Consider the following 20,556-nt stretch of genomic DNA (forward strand, 5'->3'; position numbering starts at 1 on the left):
TAAGCGTAAAATTTGCCATTAATTAGTCTCTAATTGGTTGTGGAGAAATAAATTTAGTCATTCAATCATAATTTTTAAATTTTTGGCTAATTTGCTAACTGAATGCTGCTAAAATGAATGTAGCAGAGCATCTGTTGTAAAAATAGCCAAACTTTACATATTATTTTACATAATTTTTGGTAATTAGTTGTTTAAAAAATAATTTTATCTTTCAAATATTTAATTTTTTAAATTTTATGTCCTTTGTTAACTTCATACAAACTACCTGTCATAAATAACTCTTTTATCTAGATAGTTTTTTGTAACCTGTTAACTGATCGTTAATTAGTCGCTAGTTAATTGTTATTAAGCAAATAAGAATATTAAATGTTCAGTTTGTTATAGGACATAAAAAATATTGAATGCAAAAATACTTTTCAACTTTTGTTAGAAAAAAACTATTTTATGAAGAAAATAAGGAGAAGAGAGATATTTGAATGGTTTCGATTAATTTCTATATCTTACAAATTAAAATAAGTATTTTTGGTAAAGGATAAAATTGATTTAATAAAATTTTAATATTAAATTTTTATTCTATTACAAAATATAAAAAAGTTTATGTAAAATATTAATATTAATATTAAATTTTAAACATTTTTAAAGCAAATTATTTTATGTATGATTGAATGACAGAAGACGAGATTCTTGTTACACATTTTAAAAGTAGTTTTATGTAAGCAATAAAAAATTAAAAATAAATTTGATTGTCAAAATTATTTTTTTTCAGAACTAATTAACTATTAATGACAAATTTTGATGAAGATAAAATTAACAAATATTCTAAATTTAGAAGTTTGCAAAGCACCCAAAATTATTTTTTCACGACTAATTGGCGACTAATTAAAGGCAAATTCTTCACCTAGTTTCGTTTAGATTTGCAGTAGGTATTTTTTCATTCTAGAAGTTTGTCCGCGGAATATATTTTAAAAAATAAATTGATTGAAGCAATTAATATAAATAAATTATCTTATCATGGTGCCAAAAACATTTATTTTCTATTAGTATTTTAGAAACTACTCTCATAGTCTAAAATTAAACCAAATTGGAAGAAAATTTTAAGCTTATTAAAATTTTTGCAAAATTGTTTGAGTATAGATCTTCTTGTGATTACTCCGAATTTCAATAATCATCAAATTAATGATGATTATTTAAATTTTATTAAATTGTTTTACTTGATGGCGACCTCGAAACTTTTAAAAAGCTGTACCACTTTCCGAATACGTTTTAAATCTGATTTTGCTTAGTAGTCAACAACATTTCAACTTTAATCCATTAATTGGAAAGTACAAAATCTAAAGTTTTTGTTGTTCCTACTGCACAGCTACATTCACTTTCAACAGTGGCATGGCAGCAGAATATCGCAACATAAAAGTTCAAGGTGTAGGTGCGACCGAAAAAATATCCGATGATTTTTATGGGATCCCGACGATTTCTAATTCAGATGTATTGAATTTCTCGTTCACTTGCGGTTGTCGATCTTGTTGCAGTGATTTTCTCTATTTGCCTTACAATAGGGATATAATTTACTTTTATTATCCTATTTGTCTATGTAACATACATATTAGAGTGTGTAACACGTGTCAGTTCCAATTAATAAAATATTATTATTAATAAATTAATAGTTTTTTTCTTAATTAATTATCAAAATAAACAAACGAAGCATTTATCAAGTCATTAGAAAACAATTTTTAAGTGAACTTCTAAGAGACAAGTTAATAATTAACATGAATAAGGTGTGTGGTACTTAATATATCCGCATTATATTCTAATAAAATACTTGATATAACAGTTTTATGTAATTCACATTCAGAGCAATTACAACATGTCATTGCTTCTTACATAGTGAATTAGATGTAAGTAAGTTAAAATCCTTTATAAATATGTTTACTGTTAAATGTAAGTACCGTACAGTGTGACCTCATGTCTTTAACGACTCTCGAACTGAATGCAGCCGATGTTCAACAGTCATCATTAAAGAGGGGCATCTTACAAAAGAGAGAGCCAGGTAGAAAATACAGTGTTCAGACTTTGCTTCATTTTTATGTTCTTGCACGAAACAGCCTTTTGTTATCGAAGCGCACATTGATAAATGGCACCTTTCCAAAAATCTATGCGCATAGAAATTTATAATTGTACCAAAAACAGGTTAGTCAATAGGACACACACGGTTTTCTACACAGTTCTAAATTTATAAACGGCTTAATCTTTTTTACTGATCCACATAAAACTCGGTACTGCATAATTTAAATAAGTTTATTTTCGGATCAAATAAACGTTGTCGCTGGCTGATTTACGGTTACCTTCTTATTTTAACACTTTCAGCCTGCAGTAGACTGCACTATTTTTTAAAACCGTTCGTTCATAATTACCCTGAAATTCCAGACGTCTTGTCTATATTTAAACACGGGGAGGAACTAAGTGTCTAAATCCGTACGGAGATCTTATTAGATGTTGTTTATCCAGGAAATGCGGTACGGGCATGATTTAGAGATTCATGTGTGTCGAAATGGCAGGACGATTTTAATGAATTCAACACTAGAATGAACGATATAAACTTTTTTTGTCTTATGGATCGTTTATTCCTGTTGTACACAGAAGTACCGAAGTAATCATTTTAACCGCCATACCATTAGATTGTACAGTTGATTTTCCTTGTGCTATATAAGGATAAATCGTATTAGCTAGCACACATCTTAATCGGATACAAAAACATCTCTAATAAACCACCTGTTGTGACTAATTTTTCAGATTCATTAGATTAACCACAAAAAAATGTTACGATATATAACCAGTTCGGCTTAAGGCTGCACAAATGCCAACCGTCAATAAAATTAATAGTTTTTGCATTCACGTGACTAAGAAATAACGGATCGCAGTATTAGATAATATTCTAGCGGCTGTACTGGAACTGAGCCGAGTAAAAGTAAGAATTCTTTGTGATTTTGTGGGAGATTTTACCTTGGGTTGGGCCAGTTCTGTTTTAGCATCATCGGACTCCTTTCTAATTTTATATGGATATATGAATATTACAATAATGCTTGTAGATTTATGTAAACCAACGTCATCGTAAAATTCGATGTTAATCAACCGAAATATATAAATTTATCGCTTTTAGAATCAGTTATTTATGCGTAAAATCGGCGTGAACTTGAAATAGGTGTAACTTGATTGTTGTTTGAAAAGTGAAACTAATTCAAATAAAAGTTTTGCCCTTAATTTAAGAAATTTCTTGTTGAATACTTCGTTTACCGTGAAAGTGTCAGCCATTAAAATTTAAAAAATGTGTCAATAAACATTATCAGATCATGTGAAAGCTTTTTAAATGCTCCATAAGACAGATTAAGTAGATACAAATTTAGATTCACATTAATTTCTTTAAATATTTTTATAGGTGTTCATTCATTTCCAACTATTAATACACAACCAACAATTATTATAGTGGATAACTGATCAACACAATCAATTTAAATTTCGAAAACATTCGACAGAACATTTTTAAGTTAAAGTTCACAATAATTAATCTCCTTAAGAGCCCGTAATTCTTATAAAATATCATAGAAATAATCGACTTGGATATGTCTAATCTGTGCTTCCATTTAAAATAAGAAAATTATTGGCATTTGATGTGAAAAAAAAAACACCCTTTATATATTTATAGAGATTAAAAATAAGAAAAAGTGAAGCTAATTCAATTAATTCTCTTATTAATTTACAAAATTTTATATTGAATGTTTCGTTTACCTAAATAAATATTATCAAATCATGTTAAAGCATTTTCATATGGGAGATTACACTAAAAAATAGATTGACATTAATTTTTTTTATATTTTTATAATTCATTTACTTTCAACTGTTAATAAAAAATAAATAATTTTCTTAACAGCTTGCAATTCTTATAAAAACTCATAGAAACAATCCATTACGAGATGTCTAATCTGTGCCTCCATCTGAAATAAAAATGTTATTGGCATTTGAAGTGGAAACGAAACGAAAATACCAAACGCTCTTTACATCTCTGAAAATATTTATTTTAGCTGACAATATATCAATAGAGAATTAAATTTTGCTTCGAAAATTTTATGGTGATTCCACTTGAAATAAGAAAAAGTGAAACTAATTGAAATAAAAGTTTTCCCCTTATTAATTTAAAAAATTTTATGTTGAATATTTCGTTTACCATAAAAGTGTCCAGCCATTAAAATTTAATAAGCATTATCAGATCATGTGAAAGCTTTTTTAATTACTTCATGAAAGAGATTAGGTTGATGCAAATTTAGGTCCACTTTAAATTTTTACATTTTTATTCATTTCCCACTATTAATGCGCAACCAAAAATTATTGTACTAGATAACTTGATAACACAATCAATCTAAATTTCCAAAATATTTGACAGAACATTTTTAAGTTAAAGTTCACAATAATTAATCTCCTTAAGAGCTCGTAATTCTTATACAAATTCATAGAAACGATCCATTACGAGGTGTCTAATCTTTATTAAAATCCATTTATCACTTTCCGTGCCCCGAGACGCAAATTTTTTTTTAGAGTGAGTTTCCAGATCTATTAAGGCATCCCCTTTCGTTCCTCTGCATTCTGATTAGTTAATCCCGACTGTATGGACTACAAGCGAAAAAAAAAAGAAAATAAGCAGCCATTTGATTGAGTTGGAATTTCAACTCCAGTCGGTCTCTCCCTCAAAATTAAATTCCACCCCCGTCCGTATTTAAATCGGGGGATAATTAGTATAAAGGATCGAGTAATAAATACCAATTTGGTGAATTTATGTCTTGCCGGAGGAGAACCAATGAAATTAACACGCGTTTTGTTTTTTGGCGATAAATTAATTAAAATTCCATTATAAATAAATAAAGGTTTGTTAGTCGCTTCCCCAGCATTCGCACAAACAGCACGGTTTCGCGTCGGAAATTATTTTTTAATGAAAATGTATGCCGACAGCGGTCGGTGCGTTTAACGTGCATTATACGCTGCAAGTTTGGTCTTAATTGCGAATTACATAAAAATTCAATTAAAAAACCGTGAAAACTCGGCATGTGTTGTTTTCGTAATGTATTAATTTTAAGTACGATTTAAAAAGATGCTCCGAATATGGTGGCGAAAGCACGAAAGGACACAGGGATTGTCCACAGTAAGCAGGGTAAAACACTCTAATTATTCTAAATATGATTCTACCTAAAAAGGGCGATTCAAGTAACTAATAGATTTGAAATTTTATAGCATACAATTTGAGGTTACAGCTATAGAATCTATTTCTTGTTATTATTTATTTTTGAAATATTTAATCTTTTAACAAAATTTGTGACTAATTAAAAAGTTTGTTGAACAACAACAACTGCAAGGTTAAAAACTTTATTTTCGGTAGATGCGTTAACAAAAGAGTATTCCACAAAGAGCTATTGATAGTATTCCAAATTATTATACCTGAAGCTTGGTATTTCCATTTATTTTTCCCCATTTTGAATGTCAATGTTTCAAATGGAATTACCATAAAGTTTTCACATCATTCAATACAGAATTTTATTTTCAATTGATATGATAATCTGAAATGAACATTTACTATTAATTTTTATAATTTAAAAAAATGGAAAAAAATGCTCATTCGACTCGTGTACATTGCTACAAATGTGCCCTAGATGATTTTAAATCATTTTTTAATATGTTTCATTATTAATTTATATGACATTGTGGATATTTGAAAATATTCAAATTTATATAAATTATTTGTCACATACGAAATTTAAATTCTTGTGATAATACGTGTCCTGTAAATATTCATTTTAGATGCAGTATAGACTAAAATATATTAACAGAAAATAAAATTCTAATTGGAATAAAGTAATTGGCATTTGAAGTAGTAAATGGAAATACAAAATGCCCTTTATATCTCTGTAAATATTTATTTGAGCCAGAGGCTGTGCTTTAACGTATTAATACACTAAATTCTGCGTTAAATCCTATGAAAATTCTATGATGACGAAATAAGAAAATTATTGGTAGTTAAAATTAGAAAAAAGTGAGTAAGATAGATTGGGATATAACTTCTAAAAATGTGTAAAATTTTAAATATTAATTAAAACAAGTATTTAAAAAAAAACAAATGTGTGAAAACTGAATAAAAGTGTAAGAGATCCAAAATCCAAAAAGTCATTATATTTGTAGGCTTCTATTTACAAAACAAAGTAATGTCATAAAATAGCTAATATCACGTTATAGCTGCAACCAAAATTTCAAAATATCTCTTTTAGTACACTATAAACCTTCAGTGAATTAGTTAGGTGAATTACCTTGTATGTATGTATTATTTTATGACTTACAGTATAACGGACAAAAATTTAAACTTAACGAAAAGTGTTTAATATTTAAATTAAATTTAAAGTCTAAAACTGCATTATTTTGAACTAAGCCCAAGTGAGCAACATTACAACACATTTTAATCATTTTGAAACGATAAAATCAATTCTGTAGATGTTTTGTGACTTTGACAGTACAAAGAGAAAACTTAAATGACTTCAATTCTCACTTAAGAAAAGTGTTTATTATTTTTCTTATCAAGTTAAAAGTCTAAAACAATAACGCATTATTTCGAAGTATAAACATAAAAAAATACTTTGGATTGACCACAAAAGCACGAGAAACGTAGGAAATAATCACGAGTAAACAATGTTACGACACATTTTAATTTAAAATTACTGTGACATAAAAAGGGTCTCTTTTAATTTGATGAGCTTTTTCAACTTAATTAATTGAAGTATTTCTTTGAAGCAATTTAACTAACTTTTCTGCATTTTTTGATTAATTTTTTTAGGTATGTAAAACATTTAGTCTTATGTTAATTAGCTTTTTCATTATTACAGTTTTTCGCATACAATTACTTAATTAATTAATTCAGCTGGAAACGTGAAGTGTAACTTGGATGCCAAGTTAAAAATCAGGATAAGTTACAATTACAAAATTAAAATAATTGTAAGGTTCAAACGTACGTTGTGATTTACAGCCGTAAATTGTCGGCACGTTTTAAGTTGTGTACACGTTACCCGTGTTAGTTTATTTAAAATTAACCAAAACGAAATAAATTATTGTTAGTGTATTGAGTCGTGTGTTTTCTGGTTTTATTTGTGTGCACACAGAGAGAAAATATAAATATTTATCACGTCGAGTAGATTGTGGTTCAAGTCAATCGGATCGCCTTTTATAAAACTTTAGTCGGTGAGCGACAGAGACGAAACATGCGGTATGACATCATGCTACTTTCTATTTAGTATACATTTCACAGAATTAAATATGACCTATACAACATGACTTGAGAGTAAATAGTTTAGTGTGTTAAAAGTTTATTGAAACAGATGCGTCTATTTTTCTCAATAGAGACTTTTTTTAATGGCACAACGGTTCCGTGTTTTAAGTAGGGGGCTGTTTTTCCGTTTTATAAGCGGTGAGGTGCTTTTTAAGATCGTTTCCAGGTTGTCATTAACATCCCATTAATGGTTCCTAGGTAAATGTTGATTGCTGCTGGCTCTTCTCTTTGCCACTTGATGTTTACATGTTTTTGAAGTTTTCAACACACGCTTTAGTTTGGACGGAAACAGTTTGCGGATGCAATTTCCTTTTTTCACGCTTGTGATAAATCTATTCATTTGAAGTTATTTAATATTCCTGTTAGATAGACTAAATTTCCTATCAAATATATAAATTTACATGTACGCTTATATTCATATTTTATGAACCTGGAATATTTATAACGCAATTTCAAGAAACTGCACACTATTCACCGGATTTGAAGTCACAGTACATATTAAATAAGTCAACAAATTATTTGAGTTTTGCCATATTAAAGTTGCTACAAATCCCATGAAACCCAATTTTCGATCCTCTGAACTTTTTGAAAATGACAGCCGGGTTGTGGACATCTTTAATGTAATTTTATTTCGTCTCCCTTGACATATTTTTTATGTTTAATATGTAAAACAAACAAAAATATTTTTCATCCTGAAGGGACTGTCATATCCAAATCATGGCGAACCCTCATAATTACATTCGTAGTCATCAACACGGAGTGGAGAAAAAACAATCCCCGCTACCTGAAAAAACAAAAACCGACGGCTCGCTGGATGGGCGGCAATTAATTCCTGGGCCGCAGAATCCCGTTGGTCCGAAGTCATTCGCCGTGGCTCGAAACGGGAAGCCCGGGCTTATATGTGTCACCACAGAAACTACCTAAACAAATATGGGGGGTGCAAACCGCCGGCAACATAAATCAACCACCCTCCCTCTTGCCTTCACGTCTACCAGTACAGATGTAGACCTTCCTTTGCTCGTAAAGAAATCGCGCCGACGAATTTGATGTGCCTGCCGAGCATTGATTGTGGACCAGCCTGGGGTTTCTAATCTCGATTTCAAATCCCTAACAGATGTTCCGGAGACTGAATATCGAATTAGATGAACGTGACTTTTTGGACTTTTATCTTGTTAAGAAAAATAATGGTTGGTTTTTTCGTCGTCGCAACGAAAGCCACCATGTAAAATGGTTTATGGTGATACGTTGTAGTAGTCACTTAAATTTTCCTTAATTTCACTGCTAAATTCATAAACAACCGCATTAACAGAACCGACTTTTTCCCCTTCGAAAAAAGTTACATTAGTTAATTGGCAGTATTCCATCGGGATTGACTACAAAAAGTGCCTTCAATTCCACGTAAAAAAACATATTTAAAAAAGAAAACACCGACAATTAACTTAACATTTTTATAATAAATCCTTTTTCTTATTTGAATTAATTTTAGTAATGCAATAAGAAAATTTCAGTTTCCAAACGTAGGTACACATTTAAAATGCAAAGAGATCTTATTTACATTCCAAATTGGCCATTAGTTCGAATTTCCCAGTTAAAACGAATAAATCCAGAAAAATGCAGAGTGAGACCATAATCTTGTAATAATCCTACATTGTGCAAGTTGAATACCGTTCCTTTAATAGTTAGTTAAGGTTTCTCTTCTTTCGTTCCTCATTAAAAATAAATTGTTTGATATCGTCGCAAGAAGGCATAATTGGATTGTCTGGAGAACGGCTACAAATAAAAGACCATTGATTTCCATCCAATCCATGTCGGAGTTTAGAAACTAACGTGAGAACGGATTTTTTCTCCTACAAACTTCGAGCTTCACTTTCACTGTTCGTCCATTAAAATTTCCTTGCTCAAGTTTTTAGATAATTCGATCAATTCATTTCCAACTTCTAAGCAACTGCGAGAAAATTTGAAAGGGTGTTTTAATTTTAACAGATCACGCGATTAGTGCGGACGATCACAAATTCGTTGCGATGCGGACTAATATTCTAGTGGTCGTAATTTCATTTCCATAACATTGCCATAATTGGCACTAAGTAAGACAAATTTTGAAAGTCATTGCGTAAATGATTACACAATTATTGATTATCATGGCACGTAGCAAACAAATTCATTATGTGGCCGTTGCATACTCATTAGGCAATTGTTTCAACTGGTGAGTTATAATCAGCAAAGGTTGCAGACCTTAATACTAGACGGGGTTTCCACGGTAAGAAGATAACTAATGGGATTTGAAATTAGAAAATAATTTTGTTTGGTATTAAAAAGCAATTAGGTTGTCTGTCGGAAATTAGACTAACAAATGTTAAAACTGATACAGGGAAATAAAACATGTTTGAACATCTAATTGCTATTGAGGAAGATAATTGGAAATAAAAGTCTTAATCATATTGCTTGGAGCTGTTTTTCTATAACTAGAAAAACAAATATTGTAATCAATGTAGTGAAAGGAATACTTAATATATATAACTGATCAAAGTATCTGTTAAACCTAAGGTTCTGTTTCATTTCACTCACACCTTTGAACCTAGACAAGCAAGTATAGAGAAAAGTACCTCCAGGAAAAAATCTTATTGAAAATGTCTAATTAGTTCTGAAAAAACCTTTAATAAATCTCTAATTCAATTTATCAATTCCTTTGACAATATACAACATATTAATTAAAATATTTTGAAATAAAATACTTGCTTGAGGAGAACAAATAAAATGTATATTATTTTATTAGTGATTTTAATGTGAGAATTGTAATCGTAAGAAACTTGTCAGTATATTCCAATATGTTGCTGATAAAAGATTATATTTTTGAAAACCCTGTATATAGAAGCAAAATTAAAACTAAATAATAAAATACGTATGTGAATATTTGAAGTGCAAGAGTTTCAGATATAGGGAGTTACAACACGTCCGGTGGATCACTGAATGTGTATGGGTGAACGACCTTGAACGTTTTTTTACGTCCCAGCCAGGTAGACCATTCTGGTCAAGCTGCACCGTTGGTCTCGAATAAAGGATCTCATGGGAGGGTGGGACTTTTCAGATGCAATTTTATCTCTGCGAGACTATAGAATTTGTTGGCTCGGATACCTGTGCTCGTCAGGCAAGAAACAAATAAATTGGTCTTCGGACCGAGGGAAAGTAGCAATTAGGCTATTTTGAGTAGGCGGTTGAAAAATTATATTGAGGTTTCACATTTTAATGAGCGTGGATAAATTGTACGTTTTATTAAAGGATTTATGGTCAAACTAATTGAATGAACGCCATCACATTATTTTTTTGTTAAGTTTATTAACCATTTAAATGACTAGGAATAAAGCAATAAAACATATATTTTATTCCTACATATTTTAGTTCATCTTCAATTATCTACACAATAATATACTGAACGCAATGAAAATTACTAAATCTATAATAATAATTGTACAAACTAAACTAATTGCTACGGATAAGAGAAGCGGAAAATAAAAATCTATTAATCTTTAACTATTTAAATAAAGCATTCATTTAATCAAAAACATGTTCTTCATTAAAATAGATACATTTACTTAAACAAGACTGTATTTGAACAACAAATGCAGTCATCAAAATTAACAAACCTTTACTAGTTAAAATTAAAACGTATCTATTTTATCCAAAAAATAAAAGTGAATTATACATCATTAAATTAATTGTAGTGATGCAATTTTATTTACGCGGAACAGAAGTTATTCAATTTAAACTAATTGAACATTTGTGATATAAGAATGTTAATTACTTCCTAAAGTTTTGAAAATAACAGTATTTTTTTTTTCCTCTGGAATTGGTGAATGTACAAATTGATCAGGAAACATCAGAATAAGCGTAATCAGGAAAAAGTATAGGAAAAATGGTTGAATCATGTATTTAAAAATAATAATCGCTATTAGAATTATTTATAATTATACATAATCAAAAATAAAATAATCGACATCAAACTAGACAGTGAAAATGTTCAAGTGGAACTGGTAAACTTAATAGTGCATAAATAAAACAGTTATTTCCTTTTATTGTTATATACTATCGTATTTCTGGAAACCACCTGTTTAAATTGAATACAGCACACGCAAAAACTCAAGTGGTTAGCCACAATTCGCTCATACTGTTTAAAAATGTATCAAAGTAATTTTTTGCTGCAGATTAGAAAATTTCAATGAACGAATCCAATTTGATAAATGAATTTTTTTTATTATTGCATCATTTGAGAGATATTTTAAATTATTTCTATTCAATAAAACTGCACTTTAATAAACAATTTTCTGTATAAAACATTTTTCATTCACGCAAATTCATTAGATAAACAATATTGTAGTAATTTCTCAAGGATTACAAGATCCGATAAAAAATCCGATTGGAAGGTGTGTCAGAAAAATGCAAATTTAAGGAGTGTGTTATAAAATCCGCGTTGGCAACAAGTACATGCCAGTAAAAATAGAAACTTACCTTCTAAATCCTCCGTTAGGAAATGGGAACCTAAATCCAGATGGAGGTGGTACTGTAACGGCAACAGGTGCGCCGCCTTGTACTAATGGTACTTGTCCAGGCACCACAGGCTGGGGTCCAAACGCGTATCCATTAGGCACAACATTATTAGGAACCACCGTTTGAAGAACGGCACAGGGCGGTGGAGGAACCATCTGGGGCACGAGCGCGGGGTTGGGCACCATGACCGGATTGGGCACCATCACAGGGTTCGGCACCATACCGTGCCCCATCCCTGGCGGCGGCACCAGCGGTTGTGTCGGGGGTGACTGGGGGTTAGTCGATACTGCCGAGTAAGGGGGTGGCATATGACTGTTGAGTATGTCGGGCAACCTATCATTTTGCAACGTGTTTGCTTGGGTACTAGTTTCCGTGGTGTGCCGGTGATTTGCGTTATTTACGCGCCTTTGGTGTCGTCTCTCGCGGCGTTCTCGCCGCCTTTGTTCTCTTGAATTTGACGATTCGGGACACACAGATATATCATCAGTTTGGGCCTCGGTGCTTGTAAAGGTCCTAGTACGGGCGATCTGTGTGTTTGGGACTGGCACGACAACTTGATTGCTAGTACTGCTCAAATTTCTGTTAGATATCTGGGTACTAGAGTTTGTAGTTGTTGTTTTAATTTGTGGTACCGTTGTAGTAGTTTTGTTCTGAATAAAAATCTGACTGCTAGTGGTAGTAGGTCGAAAATTGGTCGGTATCTGAATCGAATGTGTAGGTGTTGGAGTGCTGTGCACTGTGACTTGTGTAGTACCGGTTACCACAGCGCTTTGCAATGTGTTTTGAGGTTGAAAATGCGCAGAGGTACCGGTACTACCCAGAGGCATGATCTGCACATTAGACACGTTGTTACCTACATCGCCACCTGTTGAATTAATGCACTGTATAGTCGGCACAGAAGACACGACATTAACGGGTACTGCTCTATAGAAATTAACATTAACATTGCTAACGTTTAATTGGGGTAGCTTATTTTTCAAACTGGGCTCAGAGTTGATGCGTGAATGGGTTGGAACTATGTTGTTATTAGTTAAATAAGACGGCTGAGTCGTGCTAGGTACTGTCGAAACAAAGTTTGCTTCGGTACGTTGCTGTACTGGCATGGATTTCGGTGCAGATGCACTTCTTAGATGCGAAATGAGTTGCAGATTGCTTTGATCCATTTGAGATGTGTGTCGGACCACATTTGTAGCAGTAGAAATCGGTACCACATTGCTCGTAGACAATCGAAACTGGTTTGATGGTTCTGACACTTGTCGCGGATGGTTAGGAAAGATGGTACCCGACTGTCTGTTCTGCGACGGTACCGTGCCATATCTGGGCAGTCCAACAACGTTGGCAGAACTGAGCGGGGGTGGTTTCGAATATTGGGGCGCCGGTCTCAACCCATTATCGCTGGTGGTGATATTTAACACACTGGATGTAGACGACACATTGGGGACACTGTTGTTATGAACTTCCACTTGCATATCACTGACATTACACGAGCCACGCGCGTACCTTGGCACTACCGCCACCGATCTCTGACTGAGCGCCCGCTCACTCAAGTAGGTTGAGATCGTTTGGTCGGCGTCACGTGACCGCTCAGCTAGAACCCATTGGTCGACCGCTGCCAGGTTATTAACCATTTCTGTGGAACGATATAGGTCTGTGTAGCTGGCGTACCTTTCCGAAGGGCTCGTATTGTTTGCATCGTCAAGGTCGTACAGTGAGGATGCACTACTACAACTGCTGCAGCAAGAGGACGTCGGTTTTTGTTGTTGATACTCGTACGGTTGCCACAGCAAAGAACTAAGCGCTTCATCCACATTCTGGTGAAACGAATTACGATTCCTTTTCACGCTGTTTTTGTTGTCATCCTCCAAACTAATAACGTTTAATGTTTTTAATTCCACGTTGCTGGTTACCGGGGACAAAGGTTTCTTTACGCACAACAAGGTGTTCTTTAGAGTTTTCGCCACCGTCACATTCTCGTTCACATCCATATCCAACATATTTTTGCGCTTGTCGTAACGTAAATTTTCATTATCGGCGATGTAATATTTTTCGGGAGTCGCCCTTAATTTCCGGTCGGCGTGCTTCCGGTTCGATTCTCCGGGGGATTCCGAAGGCCGAACTTCTTCCGTTGCCTGTTTGAAACTTGCCATTATCACTTCTTACACGGTGTCTCTATCACTTCTGGCATATTGGCGCCCAACTAACGCTGAAAACAAAAATGATTTTGTCAGAGAATATTTTGTTTTGAATTTATTTTTATTTAAATTGCCATATCTGTACATGTCGCATCTAATAATATAATTGAAATTTATGAATTTTCATCAAATAAGAAAATATTTACACGTAAAAGCCAAATACAAATCAAATTAATTGAGTGATGCAAATGTATTTATTCAAAAGAGTAAACATTTTTAAAATAATAGTTTTTTTTTTTTTGAATTGATGTGTGATCCTAAAGTTATTTTTTCACATCTCTATTCAGTTTGAACCGTGAAAAATAAATATTTGTATTAATTAATATTAATTATTAACCAATAATTAAATACTAATAATAAAAATGTGAGTCACAAAATTTAAAAGTATCAATGTTATTTATATAAATTTATGATCATAATATTTTTTTTGAGTTTACTGTACCATTATCACTTCTTACGTGGTGTATCTGTAATTTGTGACAAATTGGCGCCCAACTAATGCTGGAACTAAACATGTTTAAATGTTAAATATATGTATTTAAATTATATTTTTGATATGTGTTTGTTTAGCATTTTACTTATAATAATCTAATGAATATGTCGTGCATGTTGTCTCTTTAAAAATTCGAATGAATAGAACATTTTCTATACTGTATAAACAATATTAGTTGCATTTTTTCACACACTGTTTTAATCTAACGTTTTACATGAATCACTTTTTTGCAAAGAGTAATCAGTAAACATCCGCACAAATATATTGTTTTAAGAAATAATTAACCACAATAATACAAAGTTATCAAGAAGCTTTAGTTAAACTGATAAATTTTAATTTATTTAATTTTAATCAACTTTAATTAACCTACTATGAAAAGATTCCGCAAATGAAAATTATGAACGCGAAGTATGGACAGTGTGTATCTGTTGAATTGGAAGATTGTCAAGTTTCCTACCGCAGATAATGATTAATGCAGTTGAATACCAGTTACAAGTATTGGGTACTTTATCGCATAATAGTTCTATTATTGAGATAATTGAAAATAATGTTTAATTTAAAAATATTTTATTTTTAGTATTTTTAGTATTAACTACTGTTGAAAACATTTAATTTTCATTAGAACAAAAAAATGTAAAATTGAAATAGCAGTTAAGAATGATGAACTTGTTAGAATTATTAAATTTATGTTAAAAATATGATATGATAATATATATATATATACTTTTTGAAATCAAAATGATTGATATTTCAATCAGTTAATCATATTAGATGATACAAAGAATAATTTTTAAAAAAATATTTCTAATATTTTTAATGAATGTTTCAGTCTAATGTCCTTCTTTCACATCTCCGTTGCCAATTTAAACCGTGAGAAATAACATTAGTATTAATTGTTAACCAATAACTAATAATGAAAATATAATTATTTTTTAATTTGAAATTTTAAGGTACAAGACTCAAAAGTGTGTCTACAATAAATGGAAATTAACCATGTTACTTATATAAAATTATGAGAATAAATTACCACTATAGTTTATTTATCATCTATTATTTCATTGTAACAAATTATAAATACTAATATTAACTTGCGATGCTATTACAGAGGATATTGTCTTAGTTTTTTAAATTAAATATGTCGTTTGTACAATTTAGTAATTTAAAACACATAAGCCGATTTTTAATTTTATTAATAATATTTTTTATTTTATAATAGTGCGGTAATATAGAGTATAATGTAATAATAATATTTGTCTTATCATTTAAAATAATTTAGCTTCAATTCTTGTGCAATAATTTTTCTGACAGCATAACGTGAAACAGAGCAAACAAAACTTGCTACTATCACTTCTTACACAGCCTCCTCTCAATTACTTCTGACATATTGGCGCCCAAATTATGTTGGAAAAAAATGTTTTTGTCACTGTTTTATTTAAATTCTGTTATTATTAACTAACCAATAAAAATATGTTACTTAAAAAAAAATCAACAGGAATGAATTGTATTGCAATTGTATTAGATAAGAAAATATTATTATTGGCGCCCAACTTATGTTTGGAAAAATATTTTTGTAACTGTTATATTTAAATTTTGTTATTATTAATTAGCTAATAAAAACGTGTTACTTTTAAAAATTCAACTGAAATGAACAATTGGAAATTTTGAATTTTTCTCTTTGCAATAAATAAGAAAACATACATTTTCAAATCTAAAAATCGAAAATAAATTAAATAATAAAATAACTGTATGTATTCAGAAACATTTAAAAAAATAATTCATTATTAACCACATTTAACAATATTGAAAATGTAATAATTTTATTAGTAGTTTAATATTTAATTTAATATATTTAATTTCCAAAATGTTTTTGTATACGTAAATAATATTATCAGTTAAAACAAAACTAGTAAATGCTATTTTTATATTATTAATTTTTAACAATATTTTGTTTTTTTTTTTCAATCAAAATAATTTAGCTCTGCTTCAATTCTTGTGCAATAATTTTTTCGACAGCAATCAGAGCATTGAACAAGGCAGATTCAAAACCAGTTATTTTTTAACACTTATTGACTTCACACAATGACAAACGTTCAATCTTCTTTGCTTATCCTCACTTATAAGTGTGTAACAGTACTCTACTCTTTAATAATGCTATGTAATTGTCTTCTATAACTGAATATTTGAGTAGGAAATAAAACTAGGTTAACCATCAATATAGAACAAAAATTAAATTAAAATTTCATTTTTTACCTATAACTGATTCAAGTGATATTTATTAATATTATGTATTGTATTTAGCAATCGTTAGTATTATTGAAAATATGTGTATTTTATTACGAACTATTAAAAAAAGAATAAAAGGGAAAAACAACTTTTTTATTTATTTTGTAATTAATACTCATAATTGTTTATAAGTGATATTTAACACATCATTATTGTTCAGGAATTATAATTAAAACCAATGTACTTAAACAAAAGTTGAAAGTAAAGAGTCGTTTTTATATGAAGCAACACATATTTTGATCGATTAACATATTGATGCACTCGTAATGTTAATTACCAAAAAATAAGTTATATATTAATCGAAATAGTTTTAAAAAGCGTAATAACTCTTCATTTACTTGTACCACATACATATCTAATGTGTCCAACGACTGCGGATGAATTAATTAACACTCCCAATTCACCATTCAAATGTGATGTCCGTATCAATTATTATTTCGCATGTTAACAATGGCGAACAAGTGAACTTTTGTGAACAGTTTAACACAATTAAATGTGATAATTGTGGCGTTGTTTCTAAACAACGGTACACCTTTATACCCACAGTAAAATTCACGTAATCTTCAATCTTACTTTCGGGTACGTTATAATTGTTGTTTGTTGTGAAAATGGGAAAATTGATTCTTTGTGTGGTAAAATAACTCAATTGTATGTAATCCTTTATTTTATTGTTTAATGAAAATATTATAAAAACAATTTTCTCGTGAAATTTATCTATGATGATGAAAAGTTTGCAGATTAATTGATTTTATTTATTTCATTTGTTTATAGTTAGGAAGTTTATTTACAATTTTAAAATTATTGAAATATGGAAATATAGAGACATACTTTTTTATATTCTGATTTTCTAATTCAGTATAAATATGGTTTTAAAAAGCTACTTGTTTAATAATGTTTACATTTTATAGTTTTTATAAATTCTATTTTTAAACTATTTTTTTAAAATTAAGTTAAAATTTTTTTTAAGAAAAGTAAATATAAAAATATTATATTGATTTTTAAGGTAAAATTAATTTAATTAAAATTATTTTATTATCATTTTAATTTAAAATTACTCTTTATCGTAATTATAACTCAAATTTTCCTTTAATTTAATTTTCAATTAGAATTTACATTTTTAAATTAAATTATATATAACTATATGCTTATAAAAAATAGTCAAATATAAACTAATAACTTAAAGAATTAAAAGAATGCTATTTTTATTATTTTAAATTTAATAATATTCTGAATGTAATTTAAAAATTGTCTTTAATTTAAATTTTTCTTTAAATATTTATGATAATATATTTATATTAACGCTTTAAATTAAAGAAGTAAATAAAGAAAGTAAAATACGATAAAAAGATTTGTGTGATTTAAAAATTCTCTTTAATGTAATAATCCTTTAAATTACAGTTTTAATTTAATGTTCTTAATTTAATTTTTAATAATTAAATCAAGGAAATTTTTAATTATATTACAAATAACAATACATTTATAAAAATACTCGGACACAATCTTAGGATAAATAATATATTATTAAGGTTATTAATAATATCTTGAGCCTAATTTAAAAATTTCAAAACTTAAATTTTACCTTAAATATCATCAAGTTCTTATTTTTTTTTTTTAAATAATTTTGGGTCTTTATTTTAATTAGTTCTGACTACATTAAACTAATTAAATTAACATATTTTTTATAGAATTAACATAGTTTTTATGCAACTTTAATAAAAAATTATTGACTAGTTTTGGAATAAAATATTATATAATATTTAATATTCTTCTACATATTACATCCATTATTGAAATTTTATATATTAAATTATAAAATAAGCAATATGTTAAGAAGGTTTTGATATATTAGATTTTTATTTATAGTTTTTATAAATGTGGAGGTTGGAAATGCTTTATCATTTTTATTAATACTAATAAATGAAAGAATTAACATTTTTCAAAAAATATGTGTAAAATATAAATATTTAAAATTCCTTGAATTTGGTTGAAACTAATATAATATTATGAACAAATATGTTTTTAAATGTTAAAACTGTTTTCATGATATCTTTAACCCACTAACAAAGATAAAAATATTTTTTGAATTATATTGATTCACAGATTATAATTTTGTTTTATGAATGACAAAAATATTATAATTAATTGAAATTTTACATATTTATAAATAATTAATAACATTATATGTTTCTTGATTAATTATTATAATTTAACATTATACAAACTTCTAATTTATTTTCCTAAATTTAAGTTTATAAAATTCAATCAATTACAATTTCGATGAACATAACAATTATAAATAATTTATATAATATATTTCGTATTTTATTTTTATTTTATGTTCATTGAAATTGTAATTGAATATATTTGTAAGTAGAGAACAAACATCTAGGATTACATATTTTATTACTTATTTTCTGCATGAACGCAAAATATTTAACAAACCTAAATTAGGAAAAGCTTGAATAACTGCAAATAAACATATTTCACGATCTATAAATAAGAAAGTAATTTTATAGTTGACTAATTTTTAAATATAATTAGCAGTTTAAGCAGGTGGTCAAATTGTTGTTTATATCAGCGTTAAATCAAAATCATTTATGACTTGGAGTTGCTGCAAAATATTTTAAATAAATTTTTCACATAAGAAAATAACTTTCAATAAATATTGGAAAAGAGATTTGAATTTTATGGAGATGTTAACAGATTAGTCTGAGCGGTGCGAATTTTGATCTGATACATGTGTGCAGTAAATCCCGGGTTTATGCGCGAATTAAACGAGTCTACGTGTCCCATACGTGTACGGAATGGAAATTAAGTGCACGTTGCAAGTAACAACAGGTACACATTCCATCGGCTCGGCTCGGACCAGCCGACAAAGGTATTTAAATGTGACTCACCGCTGTTTCGGATCCCTGTACAACAACACAACACTGGGAAATAAAAATAAATAAGACGACTGGCTACGGCCACAAATAAATTCTTATTCTCATGAAAAACGGCCGTCTTTGCATCGCGAGACGTTGAATTATACGTTGTGGATAGTCACTTAATTTAGGCGCTAATGTGGGAATGGCCGATGCCGAGAAGTTGACTTTAAAACCGAAAATATACAATTAAGTAACGATCTTAAGAACTGTTTATAGATGAAAGAATTTCAATTCGTTAATGGTCAATTAAGTAAAACAACAAAATTCACCTATAACATAATAATGACTTCACAGTTGATATAACATATATGTTCGATTAATTATTTGGGAGAAATTTGAAAAGTGCATCTATTGGAGATCTATCAGGATTATTGTTAATTAATTTTAGTGGCCTTATTTCCAGTTTTACAGAGATAAAAACTGCATTTCTACTATATGCTATAATTTATAGTGAATGATATGAAAATGGAACGCATAGATCCAATGGTCATATTTTACTGATTTTGGTTTAGTCAAAAATATCGATTATCTCGATCAGATCTTCTCGATGATACAGATGCTCATTGACTCTAATGAGGTAGTTAATGTCTTCCTGATGTCCGATAAATGTCTGTTCGAGTTCTCACAAAACGATATTGTAGTGCTAGAATTCTATGGTGGTGGTTTAGACTTTTGTTTCTCAATCGAGTTCTTACTGAAACTCTTTCACATCGTTCACGACCTTCTTCAAACCACGCTCTCCAACACTTCCAACTTTCACAAACAAGT

At 29.5% G+C, this 20,556-nt stretch overlaps 1 protein-coding gene across 1 annotated transcript in view; it reads right to left on the reverse strand.

Moving 5' to 3' along the window:
- The window catches only part of LOC109608443 (uncharacterized), a 99,749-nt gene extending 85,862 nt beyond the window's left edge, over positions 1–13,887 (reverse strand). Inside the window, exon 1 of the mRNA XM_020024877.2 lies at positions 11,855–13,887. Coding sequence (XP_019880436.2) covers positions 11,855–13,887 — 2,033 coding nt within the window. The remainder of the gene's footprint in view (positions 1–11,854) is intronic.
- Positions 13,888–20,556: the final 6,669 nt, after the last annotated feature.

The sequence above is a fragment of the Aethina tumida genome, chromosome 1, assembly GCF_024364675.1.
Source record: "Aethina tumida isolate Nest 87 chromosome 1, icAetTumi1.1, whole genome shotgun sequence".
Taxonomy (NCBI): Eukaryota; Metazoa; Arthropoda; class Insecta; order Coleoptera; family Nitidulidae; genus Aethina; species Aethina tumida.